General features: G+C 38.9%; 1 protein-coding gene across 1 annotated transcript in view; it reads right to left on the bottom strand.

Moving 5' to 3' along the window:
* Positions 1-21,558, bottom strand: part of LOC110044309 (vascular endothelial growth factor receptor 1-like) — a 108,353-nt gene that overhangs the window by 15,952 nt on the left and 70,843 nt on the right. The window contains exons 16-22 of the mRNA XM_089276421.1: positions 21,029-21,301; positions 19,600-19,881; positions 7,232-7,339; positions 6,229-6,241; positions 4,615-4,805; positions 3,803-3,919; positions 2,451-2,635 (exon numbers count right to left, since the gene is read on the bottom strand). Coding sequence (XP_089132547.1) covers positions 2,451-2,635; positions 3,803-3,919; positions 4,615-4,805; positions 6,229-6,241; positions 7,232-7,339; positions 19,600-19,881; positions 21,029-21,301 — 1,169 coding nt within the window. The remainder of the gene's footprint in view (positions 1-2,450; positions 2,636-3,802; positions 3,920-4,614; positions 4,806-6,228; positions 6,242-7,231; positions 7,340-19,599; positions 19,882-21,028; positions 21,302-21,558) is intronic.

The raw sequence follows: 21,558 nt of genomic DNA, 5'->3' as shown, positions 1-21,558 counted from the left end.
GGACGTGCCATTCTTCTTAGACGAGCCATTCTTCCATGCAAGTTTATTGACCTCCACTTTCGGGTCTTCACCAGACATCACTTGCATTCCATCCTTGGTCGCTTCGAACATCCGACCGATGTCAATTGCCATTTCCAGGGTAAGGTTTTTACTTTTCTCCAAGCAGCGTTGCCTCACTCGTTCGTCCAGAGATTTGCATGCGATGGCGTTCCGGATCAACTTATTCGTCTCTGTCATGTCCAGACCACGGGCCAGGAGCTTAAGATCGGTGACAAAGGATTCAAACGTTTTCCCTTGTAACTGGCGTCTTCGATCAAATTTAACTGCCGCCATAATTGGGTTCTTCTTTGCTTCGAGGTGTGCTTTAAACTTTGCGACATATCTTTGGAGTATGTCTTTTTCATTTACATTTTGTGCACTTTCTCCAGATCCAACTTGCACAGTTTTCCACTGGAAAGTGAGGTAAATTTCTCGGCCTTTGTCGCCGACGAAGCTCATAAGGTTGCATATTTTTTCCTTCTCAGTGCATTTGCTGAGAGGTCCTCCGAACGTGAATTCGCAATGTTGATAAAACCTTTCCCATTCTTTACTCAGGTCCGCAGCGGTCCAGTTCATTCTTGGCCAGTTCAACGACGAATTGGCGTATCCTTCGGCCATCCTGATGTGTTCCGTGGCGCTCGAAATCCCACTATTTTGACACCATGTTACATATTCATGACACAGACGCCATTTTGCGTCTCAATTCCGACCACGTTGTTTAATGTCATTGGTTAAACAATAACTCAACACTTGCACAACTATGCATAATGGTCAGCGGTATTCTCATATATAACACATACATTTGCCAGAAATATTCTTCACTCATGTCTCAATGCAAAATATCTGAAGGACTTTTAGTGGCTTTTGATATCCTTGTTACACTGTATGAGCGGTATGACCGTAACTGCGTTTGTTTACGCCACAAATCCCACCTTATTGAAGAACGAAGTCGCGCAGCATCGTCTTTCTGGCGTGTCTCTAACTCATCCAGATCACTCCGATTCTTCTTTGATAAGTGCGTTGTTTGTTTGGTTATCGATACAACACAACCTTTTCGCGCGAACAGATAGTTTCCTACTGGCTAACGACGGCATAAAGCTAAATTCTAATCTCTAGCATCGTTCCAACATGTATATACCATTGGGACCTTTTTTACTTCGTTCAGGAGGTTAACTGGGAAATCCTCTCTTATTAATGCCAGGTTTCGCGCAGCAAAAACAAAGATCTCCTTATTAAAATGACTCATTTTGAACGGTGAACAAATGGCTTCAAATTTGTCTTTCCTTGAAAAGTCGCTCGAGCGTGACGCCGGGCAGCGAGAGAGATGGTGCGATTTAAAAGTTTGGTGTTTCTTTTTCTGTTTTTTTTAACTCTTGTCGGCGATTTTTTTAAAGTTAAATACTACTTTTAAACCGTTTCAAACGTTAAAGACATTAATCTGCTTTGATTGTCCTGTCTCAAGCGAACAAAATTGCTTTTACCTATTTTAGCGTGTTGCGTTACATTGCAAATTTCAAAGGGGGTGAATTACTATTTTCTCGAAGTTCATAGAAAATTGCTAGTAGATCCCACAAAAATGAAACAATTAACCTAAGCTTCATTGACTGAAATGTCTTTTGCTAGAATATCAGACGATTTGTATCACTACCGGTCAGCTTTTTTCCTCACTGAATTTGCATAACTTTTGAGTTCTGTTTTAATTAGAAATGTATGTCTATTTAGTCGGGGCTCAGTTCGCTTAGAAAACACAAGAAATGAAAATAATTACTATATCTTGATTAAGGAAGAATCAATGTATACATTTGAAGTTGAGAACCTTTCACAGCGATGTAAACGTCTGTTTAGCAAGGAGATGAAAAGTGCAAAATTTCGGATTATGGCGAAGTGAAATCTGAGCTTTCGGTACGAAGACCGTTTTTCGTGAATTTCTGCCGTTATATTGGATATTTCAAAAACTAACTTGGTTTCCTTCAGTTAATTATCTAGGCCTTTAAACTGGCAAAGTATGAGAAAAATCGGTTTTTTTGATCGTGGCCATGTTCTTAGAATTTTCTTTGATTTTTATTGACATTCACTCCTGATGTTGTGGGTGGCCATGCGATGGACTAGCATGCCATCTAAGGGAGGAGGGGGGAAGAGTGGGAATATTCCTAGTCCCTTCGTGCGTCTGAAACCAGAGATAAACCCTGGCCTGATGGGTCAATAGGCTCAAGCACAAACCTAACACTACGTAAAGAAGAAAACTTATTTAATGAAAATATGCTTATAAAATCACTTAACACCAACATACTACTACTCGGAGATGGAGAGTTTGTAATAAAATACAGGACGAGTATGAATTTTTTGTAAGTGTTAATGTGTTAGCTTGTGGAATTTTGTTGCAATCCTATTTTTTTGACACAGTTACTTACCCCTCGGGATCCAAGAAACACCATACCAGCAGCAATTTGTTTGGAAAACAACACTAGATCATATATTTCCAGTTCTGAAACACTTCCCTGTCCAAGATGATACTTATCTTGGATTCCACGGCTTTTTCTCAGATAACCCAGCAAGTCACCGCACACCAAGTGCTCCATGAGCATGATTGGATGAACTAAGAGAATGAGAGCATGGTCAAGAACAATAATCTACAGTCAACTCACCTTTTGAGGTGCTCTATACATTGTTATTGCGAAATTTGATAACTGAGATTGCCTAACAATTACTATACAGGACACAGGATTGCATGGTCCAGGTCTGGGCCCCTGAGATGGCAATGTGTTTTTGAGCGTTTGTTGTGTCTTGTTTGGCAATTTTGGACATGCAATGTCAATGTTGACAAGGTTTTATTTCCTTTTACAGGTTAAGAAGTCTTCTGCTTAAATTACAATAACTATGATCACATTTTCAATTTTGCCTTCACTACGCAACCAAACACACTCAAAGGTTGAGGCATGGGCGCGTTGGTCAGCCAGGCCAAAGATATGGTTTACTTGTAACAATAAGCTTACAACTAAGTGGATAAAAGATACATCAGGTAAGGTCCTGCATACGCCAAAGCTGGACACGTAAACCCCAAAAACCTCTTGTTAGGAAAAATACGGACCGTGTACCCCCGACCAAATGCAGTGGCGCCATCTCTGGGGTTTTAAGGTTGATATATAAACAACAGAATAAAAAAAAAAATCAAATAACGCTAATTTCACAATAAAAGTAAACCTTATGCGAAAGTGCTAGTGACACGGCTGACCATAGAATGTCAAAAGTTTCTGAACCGTCTCTTTTCACAAACGTACCACCCATGAGCCTTCGCGTACTAAACTCGCACCCAGTTCTCTGATCCGCGTAAGCAAAATATTAATTTATGTGAATACTGATTATCAAAAATTACATTTTCCATTGTATTTCTGCAGTTCACATCATTCAGTCTATGTTTCACTTCCTTTCACAGGACAAGATAAACTGGTCTGCTCTAATGTATAGGTCTTCATAGCTCTGCACTACAGCAGTAATGCAGGCTACAGCTCCAAATCCTGTCGAAGCCTGAAAGTCCTTTGTAGGGCTTAACTTACAATATCGTTTAAATTGTGATAACAACTACAATGATCCTCATTTCATTTGTATTTCCACAGATCACATCCTTTATTCTACTTAGAAATATGGTGACATTTTATCCTAGGCTTAACGTAACAAATATAGCTCTTAGATATGCAAGAAGGCAGCCAAATAAGAAATAATTTCCATAACTGATTTACCAAGTACAATAATTGCAACGTTTTACCTTGGGTGGTAACACAGCCAATAAACTGGACAATGTTTGCCTGAGGTTTTCCTCCAAGAAGCTTTCCCAGCTCAATTTCTCTCATCAGAGACTTCCTTCCATCTTCGCCAGAAGTGGCTGCAGTGTAACACCACAACATAATGAGGTACAAAATAAACTATAGTAGCTATATATTATACTACTGAGAGAACGGCATTGACATGCGATGAAAATAAATAGATAAAGTAAGCTTTCGCAAAATTGTGTAATTATTCTTTCTTTGGTAGGACTACATCAGCAACATGTATTAGCTGCCTATTTAATGACCTAGTATATAACAAATAATGTAAAGTATGTATGCATATATTCTTCAAGTTGCAAAAAAAAAGCAAACATAAACAATGTGTAACTATTACTTTTACTTCATTTCATAATATCTACACTGATGTAAATATAATTTTAATACGATCAAGTATTTAATATGGTAATAACCAAGACGTTTGAGTATCTTGGGGCGCGCCACACAAACAGAGGATATAGTAAGCCTCTGGTGAGGGGCAACAAAATTTAAATTCCTACTTTTGTAAATGGAGTTTACAGTTGAAAGGAGCGTAACTAGACAAGTGAACTCTTACCAGGGCGAAGATGGTGCTATATGATCAATGGCAATTGAAAGAGAGAAATGAATCATTGTTTGGGTCATAATGAAAAGGTCATTGATTGCCTGACTGCAACAAAGAATGAGATAGAGTTTACATGTGCAATATAGAATAGAATAACACATATCTCAGTTTGTCTTGCTACTCCTACAGTACATCTGTACATGATCTTACGTGTAAAGCATTTTGCAGCGACTGTCCGATTTCCAGGTTTTCCATCTGACTCACTCAAAAGTGCTTTCCAGACTGCTCCAAATGCCCCCCTGCCAATGACCTCTTGAAGTGTTAAACGGTCAACTGCAATCTCCCATTCATCCACTTCAACGTTCTGCAACTGCATCTCAACTGCGTGCTCTTGATCCAGACTAAACAATTTAACTCAACACTATTAAAATCATGAAAATGCAGGGCTAACTAATGATGATAATAATTATAATAATAATAATAAAAATTTGCAACTAATGATATAGAAGTCAGTGATTTTGTGATCAATTGAAACACAATGTGACAAATCTAACAAATCTATAAAACTGTCTTATTGTTGAAGATCATTCTGCAAAAATTAAATGGCATCTCTCATATGTTGTTACCATATTTATCATCCAAAAACCTCTTCAATCAGTCTGTATTCTAAAGATATGCATTCCTCAAAAGTTTAGTTCATGCAGAGGTCTTGCTTACTGTATCTCTCCCTCAGCCAAAGATACTGAAAATAAGCCTTCATCAAAATTGCATATATGGACGTACTGAACTCTATGACTGGGCAATAACAAAATGAATTAAGGCAACACACTGTGTGTACATCCATCACCAAAAAGTGAAAAACAAAGTTGAAAGGGAAATTAATTATTCAATTACGGACAGATCCTCCTTCAAGAACCCCAGTCACAATGGTTATTATTGTCCATAATGCATTCCTTCCCTCCCACCCCCCTTGACTTCAGTGAGATATCAGACAGAGAAAGTTCATGCCATATTTCCCAATATTGTATTCCTGCAGATTGAAATCCTGTACTTCAAAACATGCCCATACATGCATGCTCATGCTCAAAGGGGCAGTTCATGAGAATCTTGCTCCATTTTTGACCAATACAGTCCTAGGTTTATGAATAAGTACCTTCACTCATACATAAAATGTGCCTATTTGAACACCAAAATAAAAAAAAAAAAACTACAACGTAAATTGTCAGCAGGAGGGAGAGATAATTTTGATGCGTTTTCGACTGATTTCAACCTCAGATCAAAACTTGTCCATCTATTTCTTATGATAACACCCCTTTGAAAGCTTCAGGGCACTAATACACCTTGTATTGTTACACGACTATGTTACTTCAGAGGGCTAATAACTAAATTTAATCAGTCAGATTGTTCTATTATTGCCAGTCCAATATCGTTGGTACTGGACTGGACATGCGAATGATCCACCACGATAACCCTTGAAGCTTTTCTAGTAGGTTTGTGGCCTATCTATCTTAAAGAACTTGCTTTCACCTATAACATTCCTTTTCTTTTTCTTCCAACTCTCTTTCCCTTCTGTTTCGTTCAACAGCTGAGGTGAAAGTGTACTGCTGGTTGGCGCCCAAGCAGAATTGCACACTTTAAGTTTGCGACGTTTTTCCAATCAATGATTGCGGCACTTTTTCTGGACATTTTTTGTCACTTAATAAATCTCCTACACGTATTTACCAAGCTTGCTCGAGGTTATCGGTGGATGTTCATACCCAGTGATGTAAATGTTATGTAACCACCCACAGTTTAAAAAAATAAAAATAGAAATTCTCCACTTACGGTGCTGCAGTAGCTGTAAATGTACATTCCCAATGAAAGATAACAAAAGTTATACATGTAAAAAAAGACACAAAAACAATAACGTCAGCTGTAATATGTGCCAGACCCAAGGTGTGTTAAAAATTCTAGAAAAATTGCTATACTGGACTTAGGAGTGACTTCTTAAAGAGCAATAGACCATATTCGTACTCTCAGTAGTGGACTGGAACTAGCTTGCAATAGGGGCTCATGCAGGGGAATATCATTAAAAAGAGATAGATGTCATTTGGATTTAAAAAGACTCCCTGCATTAGCCTCAGTTGCAAGCTATAGTTCCAGTCCAACACAGAAAATACGAATAATTTTATGGTCTATTATCAAATACGTGTTCTAAAATCTGGCATTCACTAGTTGGTGTAGCTAAATTAGCTGGCAATGATTTATGTCTTGGGCTGAGCAGTTCAACTGAAGTGTTTTACATGGCACTGAAACTGAATTTCTTATGAATCTGTGACTAACTTGTAGAGAAGGGAGAAAAAGTAGATTATTTCTTCTTTAAAACAAAATCTTTTAGCAAAACTAGCAAAGAAAAACAGAAGACCAGGATAAAAAACACTTTTAAGGTGATTTCCGCAGAACATTCGAGCAATAATGGCAAAAATAAAGTTACCAAAAAATCCTCATAGCATGGAAATATTTTGAATAAAGGAAAGAAGAACTTATCGAGATTAAAGCTCTTAAGCTGACCCCGCGAGAGAAAATTGAACTTGAATTTATCCATAGTTCAATGAAAAAAGACGTTTCGCATTAGTTGAAAGCACAATAACACACGCGTTAAGCATTCTTACGAGGTTTGACATTAACTTTTTAGAGAATGCTTGGGGGTTTAACCATGGGGTCACCTAGAGTAATGAATTACAATGAAATTTTTTAAATAGTATTCAAAAAGTTAATGTGCTGTGAGTAGATTTTTAGTAAATATTTTTTGCACCTATAGCTCAAAGTCTGAGCGGAATCTTTTCACCTGCGCTTCGACGTTTGCAGATGTACCAGCCAACAGCAAATATGACAGTGCAACCAAGCATGGGTCCCGCAATATAATACCACTCCAGAGCCAGCCTGGCAATAGAACCTGAGTAGGGAACATTTAGCATGACTATACAAAACTTCTGTTTGGTAGTTTTCTATTTTAGTATTGTTAATCAGGTGGGCGGAACAGTGGCCTAATGTTGGCACACTGGACTTGGGCCAAAGCTGTCCAGGTTCAAGCCCTGACCAGGGTCATTGCATTGAGTTCTTGGTTGAGACAATCACGGTGTCACTCTCAATCTCACCTTGGTTGTTCAAAAACTGATTAGTGCTAACCCAGTAAGACCCTAAATGTGAGCAAATGAAGAGGCCTCTGGATGTCCCAGGCACCTTGCCTGCACGTACCCACTAACCCACCCGATCCCAAGCATAGCAGCTGTGGATGCTGGCTCCCCGACCATGGCCTGCATGTCACGGTGGTGGTATAGGCTAAGAAGTAAATGTCATCTGCATAATCAAGATCACTGAGCATGTTTGAGAAAGTCTGTCAAATGCCCTTTTCATTTTTTTTTTCTTTTGCGGCATAGGAACAGGGAGAGTATTCACCCTTGATTGACACTTGTTTTGATGAGCGAAGACTGTGTCAACTTGTTTCTGCAAATGACCTGGCCTTGGCAGTCATGGTACAGATTCATGATGATATTCACTATCTTGGATGGTATTCCGTAGTGTCGTAGGATGCGCTATAGCATTTCTCTGTGAATACTGTCAAACGCTTTTTCGAAGACTGTGAAGGTGGTATCGACGTCATCAACACTCTATTTTGTTTTTTTTGTTATGTGCTGTTTCACTTTCATACTTGTTCCAAGATCTGCCTGAGCGTTAAGATGTGGTCACTGCAAGAATTCCCTTTGCATGTTCCCCTTTGTTCTTCTTTGCTTGTAGGACTCAAGAGTGTTATACCTCTCCAGTTGCTAAAATCAGATAGGTCTTTCACCAGCTTCTCGATCAAGGCAGTCTTAGAGTCTTCAGGCATATTCTTGAAAATCCAGATTTCGTGGAAAATCTTTAGCAGGATGGTGGGCATTAGAAATTCTACTGCTTTTAATAGTTCAGTGCTGATGTCGACTACTCGAGGTGCTTCGTTATTCTTCATCTCCCTGATGGCCTTGATTTCTTGAATTGACTGCAGCTCAGTGTTTATGTCCATGTCTTGAGCAGCTTTGGATATTGGGGCTGTGTTTTCAGGTTTCGGATGATTGATTGTCTTCTACCGTGCCAATCTAAAGAGATGGCAACAGATGCTCTTGCCATCTCTTTAGATTGTATTCCACTCGAGACAAAACTCTGCTGTTTCATCCTTCACAGGCATGCTTCCACTGTTATATCCAACTCTGAGTGTCTTCATGATGGTATATAGCATATTCAGTTCCTGATGTGCTGTAACCACTCTCGGAGATTGGTGATGAGGCGCTAGAGTGTGGACGTGCGCTCCGATGAAAAGTTCGTAGAAAACGCACTGAAATGCCTCTCCTGCTCTCTGGTTTTAATCTTTACTATTAAAAACGAGTAGAAGTAGAAGTATGCCACCAAAAAGGCAAGTTCAGACCCAAGGCAAGCGAGCGAGAGAAGGCAGTTCTAATAGTGACCAAGATGGCGACGCTATTTACCTTGAAATGCTAGAACGCATTTCAGCACTAGAAAGCAAAGATAAAGAAAATACGAAGAAAATTAGAAGATATGCAATCTGGACTCGACCTAGCAAATGCAGAAATCTCTCCGCTATGCGAACAAGTCAAGTCGCTAGAAGAATCCCCTTAATTTACACAAGCAGAGCATAAAGAAGTCAAGGAGAGAGTTAACAGGTGCGAAGAAGATCAAATGAGGAATGAATCGAGGATGAGCTTATCCGACAGAATATTTACAGCAGACGTGGGAACTTAATCATATATGGGATAGAGGACTCAGAGAGAGAGAACTGTACAGCTCAAGTCAAAAATGTAATGTTGTCCGCTAGATTAGCGAAGAAATAGTCAATTCAACGAAATTCTGTGACCGGCATCGTTTAGGTAAGTCTAAACAAAGTAGTGGAAGGCCCAGACCGGTCATTGCGCGTTTTACTTGTCGAGAAGATCGAGACTTGGTTTGGCGGCAAAGATACAACCTAAAAGGCAGTCGTTATAGCCTTCCCGAGGACCTGCCTCCGGCTGTACGGAAAATCAGAAAAACGATATTAGTACCAGCAATGAAGTAAGCACGAAAGATAGCGGGTACGAGAGCTACGATCACTGGAGACCGTCTTATTGTAAACGGAAAGCGTTACACTTTTGATCAAATTCCAAAAAAATGGAGTAGAAACAACGAAAGCTGAATAACAAAGTTAAATCAGACTCGTCTCGATGTTATTATTTTTCCTTCTTCTTCCCTCCTTTTATTCCCTACAAATCAAGAGCTTGTCAAATTTTGATGTAAATGGTGATGTTTATTCGGAGTGCCAAAGAAAAAATACGTTTGTTTAAGGTCGTTTGTATTTCGCAAAATAATCTTTATAACCAAAAGCCAGTCTGAAATGCGAAAAATTATATGTATTCCTTCGCGTTCAGGTCTTTTTGGACCTTTTAATGTCAGTGTTATTCTTTTTGTTTTATTTTATGTAAGTACGCTTAATTTTTCTCTTGGTTTGCGTTACAAACACGTTTTTCAAATGCTATCAAACAATCAAACATATCTAGAATGTAAATCGGATTTTTCTATATTAAGATACAAAATCAAACTCCAATATGCAAATTTCAACAGTCTAATCTGTCAGAAACTGTGAAAACTGTCGAACCGTATGAGCGGTTTGTTGATCTTCTGGGATCTGTGGCAACACACTTTGCTTTAATTCTTAATGACTAATCTTTGTGATATCAAAGGCCTATCAGTGAATGTCAGGGGACTAAACAAATCGCTAAAACGTCGCGCCGTGTTTAGGTGGCTGCATCATCAAAGTAGCTCCTTTATCTTCTTGCAAGAAACATACAGTGCAAAAGAATGCGAAAACGCCTGGCGAGCAGAATGGGGAGGCGAAATTGTCTTTAATCACGGTACAAATCATAGCAAAGGGACCATGATTCTCTTTCATCCAAAATTAAATTTCAAAATTGAAAAACAAATTAACGACAGAAACGGTGGATACATAATTTTAGACGGGATGTTTTTAGATACACGACTTGTACTTGTAAACATTTATTCACCAAATGATGTCCATCAACAGGTCTTCTTTTTTAAAGAATTACAACATCAACTTAAAGACTATGCAGAAGAAACAATAATCATAGGTGGCGACTTTAATTGTACGTTGACTGACATAGATAAGAAGGGCGGCAATCCTTTCTCCCGGAAAATTAATAAATTATGTGATATGTATGAGCCAACGGACATCTGGAGGCAACGAAACCCAAACGAAGAGAAGTTTACATGGCGAAATAAGTCTTAAAATACAATGTCGTCTTGATTATTTTCTAATTTCCAGACAGCTAATGAACCTGACCAACAAATGCACAATCACTTTCGAACCTGAAACGGACCACTCTGCTATTTTTATTCACTTTAAAAGTGAAGAACTGAAATAAAAGAAAGGTCCAGGTTCTTGGAAATTTAATCAGTCACTCTTTCATGATGAAAATTACGTGTCATTGTTGCGTGTATAACTCAAAAATTTCAAGCAAAAGTACATTGATGTCGAAGATTTAAACCTGAAATGGGATCTGATTAAAATGGAGATTAGAGGTTTTACCGTGGAATATTCCAAAAACAAATCTAGAGAAAGAAAATCCACTGAAACCATTCTGCAGAACCGCATTAATGATATGTTTAAAAGAGTTGAAGCAGAGCGAAATAACAAATATATAATTTGTGAAATTCTAAACATCAGACTTCGCCCGAGGATTATGCAATACAAGACCAAAGGTGCAATTCTAAGAAGTAAGGTGAGGTGGTACGAAGACGGCAAACGCAACACCCGTTACTTCTATAACCTTGAAAAAAGAAATCATGAAAAAAAAAAAAGGCAATTGCAAAATTAAAACGCTCAAACGGCACAGTCACAAACGATCAATTCGAGATTCTCTGAGAGCAAATGGAATATTATAAAGCTCTTTACACTTCCGCCACGCATACTGAAAATTCAAACGATGCAGGTTCCGCTTTCTTCGAAAACATTATCCTTCTAGAGAATACGGACCAGCAAATGTGTCAAGGAAAGGTCTCCGCTGAAGAATGCCTGAAAGCCTTAAATGATTTCCAAAACGAAAAATCGCCGGGAACAGATGGATTACCTGCAGAGTTTTATGAATATTTTTTGGAAAGAATTGCATCTTCATATGGTAAAAAGTTCTAACGTTGCTTTTGATACAGGAACTTTGTCAATTTCTCAAAAAAGAGGGATTATTACACTCATCCTGAAACCAAATAAAGACACCACATCACTGAAGAATCTCAGATCAATCTCTCTTCTTAACGTTGGCTATAAAATGCTGACGAAAACAATTGCGAAGAGATTAGAAAAGTTCTTCCAAAAATTATTAACCCTGACCAAACGGGTTACGTTAAAGGCCGTTCTAGCGGTGAAAACGTTCGTTTAATTTTGGACATAATGTCATATACAGACGAGAAAAATGTCCCGGGAGTTGCCCTTTTTATTGATTTTCGAAAAGCTCTCGACACTATTGAATGGGATGTCCTTATCGACACCCTTAACAAGTTTAATTTTGGACCTGACGTTATAAACTGGGTGAAATCTTTTACAACAACGTTACAAGCTGTGTTTTAAACAATGGCCATGCGTCAGGATTCTTTGCTTTAGAGAGGGGTGTGAGCCAAGGTTGCCCCCTGTCCGGTTTGCTTTTTGTGATAGGTATCGAAGCTCTTGCCAATGCAATTAGAAACAAAAATACGATAAAGGGAAGTAAAGTAGGTGAGAAAGAAATCAGAGCGTCTTTATACGCTGACGACACCACGGTTTTCGTGCGAGACCTGGATTCTATACCAGAACTACTGATACTTCTAAATAACTTTAAAAATCTCTCTGGCTTAGAAATTGATGCTACAAAAACAGAAGAGATGTGGCTCGGTAGTTGGAAAAACAACCTTGAAACTCCATTCGGTTTTCGCTGGCCACGAGACCCAATAAAAGCCCTTGGTGTTTTTTTCTCATACGATTCGCGTAAAGCAGCTGAGTTAAATTTTATAGAGAAAATCCGGAACCTAGAAAAGACTTTAAATAGTTGGAAGAGAAGAAACCTTACGCTTCTTGGTAAGATAAACATCGTTAAAACGTTAGGTCTTTCAAAATTAAAGTGGACCTAACCCCCGAATTTTTTTTTTTTTTTCGCTAAAACGAATTCACTTGTTATTTGAAGCATATGGGCGAAAAAAAGTTTTGAATTTGGTTGAATCCTCGATTTTCTACGCCCTTTCAAAGTCGCGACTGAAGTGTTACACGACCGCGTTTCAGGGAGTCTGGGGCGGCGGTTGCTGATGACGTCTACCCAGGAACCAAACACAATGGCGCCTCAGTCAGCTCTCTGACTTCTCTGCGGACGAGCGGCTTGTATATTAAGAATGGAAAGCTAGATACGAAGTGGAGGGGCAGGCAAACGAAAAGCAGGAAAGAAAACTCAAGGACTACTTTGGATGGTAATTTCGTCACCTAAACACAAGACTCCCACGCGTGGTTATAGCCCGTTTACATTTGTCCTCAGCGAGAATGTATTTTGTCAAAGTATGGTTGTTCTACTAAATCCAGTTTGTGTTATACTTTCTGGAATGCTTCATGTTTATAAGAACGACGTAAGTGTTGCAGTTTTCGAGACTTGATGACCTCCAAAAACACTGGCTTCGATCGATTGAAAACCGTAGCATTGTTTGGACCTGTATTTTTGAAGCTGCGGGAAGCAAGGCGGGAAAAAACATTTCATACAATTACTGATTTCACATTGTCACACGTTTTAAGTCGTAACTCCTAATAACCAGTGTAATTTTATTTCAAAATTTGCAGTGAAATTCGTCGGATAAGTGGAAAGAATGTGTTCCCTAAGCGGTCCGCAGATAATGTTACGCGGTCATATTTTCGACACTAATGTATAGAATGTTTGTCGCACTGCTGATTTCCAAATCTTCGAAAAACTCTGTGAGTATAAAAATTTTGTTATCATGTAATTCTAAAGAATTAATCTTGGACTTTTATCGAAATCGAAAGAGAAATAAGTGCTGGTTGGCGGCGTACAGTTGCGACCTATTTCACATCAGTATATTTGGTCGTAACACTTCTTGATTGATCACACAACTTTGCCGGCTATGTTATAAATACTGCGGGACTGGAAGATGTGGGTTGTCGGTAGTATTTCGACAAATTGCTGGTTGGCTTTAAGCAGAAAATTTTGAAAATAGCGTTTGAAAGTCTGCGGAACAAATTCCAATGAGAGTTCTTCAATGGTTCTCACAGACTCAGTTCGCTTGTTTCGGTTCGACAAAATCAACCATCGTTTATGTCTTTATTGTTCCATTGACCGATCATCGCCAGTACATTGTTCAGTATATCTTTTTTTAGATCTGGAATATTGCTGTAACAGCCGATAGCACTTTTGGAAGGCATTTCTGCGCACTTTTCGGATGTGTCTTGCACCATCCTGAAGGAAATGAGAGGACGTGAGATATTCGACCTTCCTAGGTAGACGTCACAACAGCCGCTGGACCCATTCTCCTCGAAATCGGTCGTGAAACAAAATGGCGGTGTTTTGGGGCTATTTTTGAGATTTCGTCGGGGCACAGCAAATCGAGGATTTAACCGAATCCAAATTTTTTTTCGCAGAAGCATTTCAAATAACATGTAGATTCGTTTTAGCGAAAAAAAAAAAAAAATGGGGGTTAGGTGCACTTTCATTTACAATACATCTGTACTCGTTATCCCTGAACAACTAATTAAAGAAATCAACTCAACAATTTTTAATTTTATTTGGGATGAGAAGCCCCCTAAAATCAAGAAATCAACTATTATTGGTATATCTTGAATAAAGCCTTAAAAGTCGCATGGATACCACCATAAAATCCTAAAACGTAACATCCCGGAAAATCATCCCTAGCGCAGCCCTAGAGAGATATGGTGGATTACACTTCTTGACATATTGTAACTATGACATTAACACACTACAGCTCGGCAATTTACCACCTTTTTATGTTGACGTACTAAAAGAATGGCAAATGACTAAAGATTCTATAAGAAGTAAGACTTCCCTCACTTATGAAAAGGTAATTTGGAATAATCGAAAAATTTTAATTAATGGTAAACCTGTATTCTACAAAAGTTGGTTTGACCAAAATATAATACAAATCCAGGATCTCCTTGAAGAGGACGGTAAATTCCTGTCCTTTTGTTATAAGTTTCAGCTCAAAACGCCCTTCACCCTCCACTTCGGTCTTACTTCTTCGAGGTAAGTATCTGAAAATCCTCCTTCGCGATGCCCAGAAAGTGAGGAAAAAGAAGAAACCATTTCCACCAAATATGTGTACAACTTGCTGTTGAAGAAATTCTTCGTAGCACCTACTGCTGTAACTAAAATCTTAAAACATGGTTTCACCCCGGAAACCGTCCAAATAGTGTACGAATTGCCTTTCCAGATCAAGTGTGATATTAAAATAACAATGTTTCAATATAAGGTAATACGCAACATTCTCGCAACGAAAATGTCTCTCTTTAGAACCAAATAATCTGACAACGATGTATGTCCTCAATGCTTGGCTGATACACACTCCCTAGACCATTTGTTCTTACGACGCTCTTCCGTTATAGCCTTTGGGAAGACCTTTCAAAACTGGTGGACAAACAAAACGAAACAGCAACTAGCATTATCAAATAGCATGATTTTATACGGTGTTTTTGACAAAACGGAACATAGATACTCTTTGAACTATGTGCTTCTAATTGCGAAATTTTCTATATACTGCAGCTGCCTGCACGACGAAAAGCTCTCTTTCGACAGTTTTCTCATACTTCTAAAAGAAAAATTAAACATACAAAAAGAAATTGCATTAAAAAACAAGTCTATTACTGCTTTCCAAAAATCCTTTCAACATATTATTTAACATGCACTGATGACGTGTTTTCTTTGTTTTGTTAACTAAGTAATGTTTTTTTTCTTTTTGTTTTTTGGTTAGTAATATAATGCTTATACTGTACATATATAGCAAAGGCAGCGTTAGTTGTGCTGCCTTTTAAAATTTAAAGCAAAAAAAACAAAAAAAACTGGACATTCTCCAAACTGTGTTGTTTTAGCTATGTAAAGAACGATGTAAGTAGTCTTAAGGATCATATTGTACTGTAAGTAAGTATTGTGCCGTAATATTATTATTTCCTCTTTTTATTTGTTTAGTTTTTTTCCTGTGTATACTGTGCTTGTAAATGTAAATCAATTAAAACAAATTAAAAAAAAAAAGAATACAAAATAGGAGAGAATTTTGAAACCAAAGGATTAAATTGATAAAAATAATGAAAATAAAAAAATGTATTACAAACATTGAAAAAAAAATAACAATTAAAAAAAAAAAAAATTAAAAAAAAAAAAATTCTGCTTTCTCAGCCAGACTTTCGATGTAATCCTTCTTGTACCTCTTGGCCATATCCTTCAGCTCCTTGTCCATGTCTTGGTACTTCTTTCTGTAGCAATCTTTCCCTCTCTCTGACCTTTTTGAATCTATCTTATCCTTCATCCTCTTTCTTTCTGAGATCTTGTCCCACGTTCCTTCCTGAATCCAGTGTTCTTTCTTCCTTCTTCTGAATCCAAGGATCTCCTCTCCTGCTTCTCTCACTGTCCAATAGTGGAAAGTGCAGAGGTCGGGTTCCACCGATTCTACCTTGAGTGCTTGGAAGCAGTTTCTGAGTTCAAGCTTAAGTGTTGCCTCGGTCTCTGGAACTTAGTTTTGTGCAGGTTGATGGTCAGTGTTCCACACATCTTCACACATCTTCTCCTCTTTGAACATTCTTGTTTGAAAGCGGGTTCTTCCAGTTGCTGCTGATGATAATGTGATCTATCTGGGTGTGTGCCTTGCCATCTGGGGATGTTCAAGCGATCTTGCCAATCTCTTTGTGCTGCAATAGACTTCCTCAAATGGCCAAATTATATTCTCCTCACACAGATCACACAGTCTGCGTCCGTTGCTGTTGATGCTACCACACCCATTTGTCCCCATAATCTTATCATGGCGTTCACTGTCATTCCCAGCATGAGCGTTAAAATCTTCAATCACAAACAGCACTTCATGTGATTGTACCTCTTGATTGACTTGCTGTGGCTCGTCATAAAAGAAGCATCTTTCTTCTCTTCCTCGACATCTTGTTTGGGTGCGAGCACGTGATGACAGTGAGTTTGGTGTAATTGGAGTTAAATATAGCCATGACAAGTCTTTCCCTCAATGGCTACCACTCTGTCAATGCCTTCGCTGCTTTGACTGACATGATGATCGCCATCCCTTCTGCATGCTGACTGTCCTTTCGTACTGAGTGTAGCCTGCGAACAGGCTCCTGGCAAGGACGGAAAAAAATTTCGGCGAGGGCGAAACAGAAGAATTCGGAGAGCAAAGCGATCGGGGCGGGGACAGGGGAGCCTATAGACTTTGTTTTTGATGTGCCTATCCGCCCTTGGTGATAAGCCTGCAACAAATCAGTCAATGAGGTAATTAGACCTGTCAAAAACCTAAACTTTCGGTAGTTGCAAACGGTTCTAATCGAGCTAATCAAATAGCCGGGCCGGGCGTCATAATATAGAGTGCAAGTAAGCAGCATGTTCAAGGAATACTTCAAACACTTTGTCCCTCCAGAGTCAATACTTAGAGAGCTTCAACCATATTTTGCAATACTGAAATGAGCCTAAAGAAATTATAAGCACATGATAGAGGTGTCAAACTCAGCGAAGCGACAAGCAGATAACAGCGGACCCCTAAAAAATTGCTATAGCACCGCCAAACGGCTCCACTCCACTAGCTTCTACTTAAAATTTCGCCTCGTAACAGAGCATAAAGTACCCTTCAAAACCACTTGTGAAATAACGAAAGGTCGAGAGACCGAAACTTAAAAGAGAACGGCAAATGCACTATTGTAACGAACCGTTGGAGTCGTATAATTTTACAAAGATCTGTCAAATGTTCATCTCGAAGATGTCAACAATCAGCGATTTAACCAATCATATCATGATACCAGGAGCTGGTATCATAGAACGGCGGCATCAATAGAATGTCTGCAGGCTCCCTTGCATCATTTGGGCTCACCGGGAGCCTGTTCGCAGGCTATACTGAGTGTATCACCTTGTGCCGAGATCTTTCTTTCATCATTCCTGGTCCTGTCCATCTTCCTTCAACTTATCCTGATGAAGTCTGTTCTGTACCTGTCCATCTTCGTTACGACTTGAGCCACCTTGTCAGTCTGATACATGGTGCGCGCATTCCAGCAGCCAACTCTGATCTTCTCCTTTGATGACAGATGTCTGACGATAGATGTCTCAAGATGTTAGCCCCAGCTGGGTTTGGCCAACACTTGTCATTAGTCCGGTTGCTTGGATTGTGTTGTTTCTGCTGCCACAGGTTAATGGTCTCTAGTGTAGCTTTCTGTAACAATTAGTTTTTTTACGGTAAGGTTTGTCAGCGTTATGCCAACACCTAACCTGAAGGACCAGGTAATTCGCAACCATGGTAATTTGGTAACCATGAGGCACCATCGCAGCCTCCACGTATTCCCAAATTGTAAGCAGTTAAATTTAGTCCATCTGTCACATATACTGATAAGGTGCTTTGAACGTGTTGTGCCTTTAATAGATAGCCTTTAGCTTACAAATATGCAGTTATGAGTTTATACAATATTATTGTAGACTTGTAGATTTGTAGCATTGTAGAGTAGTACTGCCAGCATCATCCTGACGAATTTAGCAGCAGCTAGTCATAACAGTTAAGCCAAAACAGTGACAATGAAAGACTACCTGCAACAGTTTTTTACCCTTTGTAGGGACAAGATCAGTAATAAATAGAGAATATTACACGGCGGAACGAATATGTGAATTTCATTTTGAGTGTTAAAAACAACATTTTACAAACAAGCACGGTACAGTAAGTGCGTAAAATATTGCTCTCAACAGGAGAAAATAAAATGCATATCTTCAAGCCACCATGTAAATTTCTTCTTGTTATATAGACAGACTGACTGCTTGGGCAAACAACCCTGAAAAAGTGGGAAATGACGTCATCAATATCCTCACTAGTGAGCACATGAAAAATAGGTCACTTGGCTTCCAGATGTACTTTCATATGAATTTCACGAGTACTGTATTTTCCACTAAAACGCCTGTGTCTGTTTAACAAATAGATTCCATGTTGTTATGAATCAGTTAAGTAATTGATCACAGATGACATCAAAATGTGGTAAGACCAAAATAAGTGGCACACAAGGTAATAGCCGCGTAATAATGAACAATGGCTCCCATTTTTGGCTCTCAGTAGCCTGTCAGTCAACTGTTGGCCAATAGCTTACCGACATTACCGACAGTGTTAAATACACCAAAATTGACCAAAAACAGTGTCAAAACTTTTCCAGTTGAAGAGCGTGTAATGGCATCTGTCTACCGGGCTCACCTCTTGATGGAGTTTACTCCAGTTGCACTCGTTGAGGTAACCTGGCAGTTTGGCTTCGGTTGTCCCATTCATCACCTTCATTACCAAGGTCTCTCATTGGCGATCTGGAATATAAAAAACTAGACTTCTCCCAGTATCTTGCTCTACCATTCCAAACACCCACTGGCTCTCAGAAACACGTCCACGGGGCAAAAGCCGCAGTAGCTATCGAAAGCGCTGAGCAAGGTATCTTTTTTTAATAGACCTTTCCTTTTCCTATGTAGTTTTAGAAGCAAAGATAAGTAAATGTTAACGATCATTTCAGTTTACGACCGACCGACAGGTTACTGGCAGGTTACTGGCAGGTTGCTGGCAGGTTGCTGACGGACCGCCCACACTTTGGCCTAAAACATAACGAAAACATTTGGCCGACAGCTGGCCGAAAATATCTTTTGGGAACTGTTCTTCACTGTTACCAATAGCAGAGTGAATCACTGATGTTTTTACTACATTTTTTCCTCTTCTGTGATCAATTGCTGATTAAATGAACAGCAACATAGAATATATCTATTTGTTTTATATTACAAAGAAAAAAAAAAGTGTTAATGTCTGCATCTACATCTGTCCTCCAATTGATCACAAGCAAGAACCAATCAAAATGCAAGAAAACTTTGAATATGATATAAATGATAATTATCCTCTACCAAACAAATGGAAAAGTCATCTTACCCCTGACATTGATCTTCACAGCAGAGCAGGCCACAATACCTGGTCTGTTATGTGCTTCACAAGAATATTCACCACTATCACCCTCGACGACTCCCTCAATAAAGAGTTTGCTCAATTTGCCATCTAATTGCGTATCAATCTGTGCTCTTGGGATTACTGCATCATCATCTTTCTTCCATTTGATCTTCACAGTAGCTTTATTGCCTTGACAAGTTAATCTGAGTTCATCTCCTACTGACAGCTCTGGATATGGAATTGGGCTTACTTCAGCACTGGGTTTTTCTTTAGAGACAAACACCGCCAAGCGATCAGCAAAGTTTAACAGAAACAGTCAAATTCTGATAAGTCATGGACTTATATTAATTTTGTTTACACGGCGTTTTGGAGTATTTATTATCATGAGTTCTTATTATTTCCATTCCCCATTTACCTTCACCAAGTTTGAGCTTCATCTTTCCTTCATGTAAATTTACTGAGGAAAGAGATACAATTCGCCTTTTTTCTCAACATGGCAGGTGCCAAACTTGCCATAAAAAGAATTTAAACATGCAAGTTGATTCAAATTCGCTAATCAGAACGATTTCTGGCCATTAGCAGTTTATGGATACCGTACATCGTCAAATTAGTGCCCGGGGCGCTTATTTCAAATTTAGGAGAAGATGGAGGGTGCCTATTTGAGGAGGTGTTTAATCGAGGGGGCGCTTATTTAATTTTTCCCAAATCGTGGCCAGACATGATCATTTTATTTAATACACCATCTGCAGATAAACAACGACATAAGCTGTTTATCGACATAAAAAAATCATCCTTAAGTTAAAATTGTGGTATCGTTACTACTTAATGTGTTCAACGTGTTCACTTTTAAACGTGTTCTGAAACTGAAACAATGTACAAATCTAATACTACATGACGAAAACTATATATCTTTTGTTGGCTCGGTACTCGTCCACAAAATGGGCAGAGGTGAAGGGGGTCCTTATTCGAGGGGGGATGCTTATTTCAAAGTTTGGCTGATAGGAGGGGCGTTTATTCGAAGGGGTGCTTACTCGAGGGGGGCACTAATTCAAGGATTTACGGTATACACATGTTACAAATATTTGCCTCTGGAGATGGGTAGAAATGTTGACACGTATATACAGTTGAGCCCATCTCAAGATACGAGTTAAACATATTCAAGAGAAAATTATTAGAATTCAAGATAGCAGGAAGCTGGAGATCATACGTGAGGTTCAAATGTGGCAAAAGTTCCCAAATGTAGTTGTCTTTATGGTGAGAGTACTAAACAACTCTTAGGAGGTCAAGGTTTCAAATCCCTTTAAAACCGGACTTTCTTCAGGCTTTATGTTTGCAGCTCTCAGAAACGGTTTAAGTTGTATTCATAACTGTGATGATGTTTATTATAGTATACTATGTATCATTCTATCCATACCAAAAACAAGAAGATAAGCAGAGGAAGTTGTTGGGTTAGCTTTGTTTTCCGCTGTACACTTGTAGATGCCTTCCATTTGCTTTGTAGTGTAAGGCAACTCCAGAAATGATCCTTCACCAAGACTGTTTTGATCGACACCTGATGGGAGGTCCCCATCATTAAATGTCCAGGACAATGTTGGCTTGGGAACACCTGTGGCTTTGCAGCTGAAGTTTGCTGGGTGGCCCTCAGTAACAGACTTGTTTCTTGGAGAAACGTAAATCTGAGGAGAGACTTTTTACCAACAGATTCTCTTTTAAACTGTGGGTCTCAGCTAGGGCAGTCAAACAATAAAATAAATCATACAGTCATCAACCCTATATTTGGCCTGAATATGCTATTTTGTGAGAACGGAAAATTCACACAGTTGTTCAAAGTTGAATTCAACTTTGAACAAAACTTCCTTTCAAAACAATTAAGATATTCAAAGAAGCGTCAAGGATCATGAACAAATCATTAGCACACCTTACTTTTCACGGAAAGTGTCCAGG

The sequence above is a fragment of the Orbicella faveolata genome, unplaced genomic scaffold (assembly GCF_042242905.1).
Source record: "Orbicella faveolata isolate gen_17 unplaced genomic scaffold, um_ofav_v1 contig_4, whole genome shotgun sequence".
Classification (NCBI taxonomy): domain Eukaryota; kingdom Metazoa; phylum Cnidaria; class Anthozoa; order Scleractinia; family Merulinidae; genus Orbicella; species Orbicella faveolata.
Note: the sequence above shows the minus strand (reverse complement) of the source record. Positions and strands in the feature narration are given on the sequence as shown.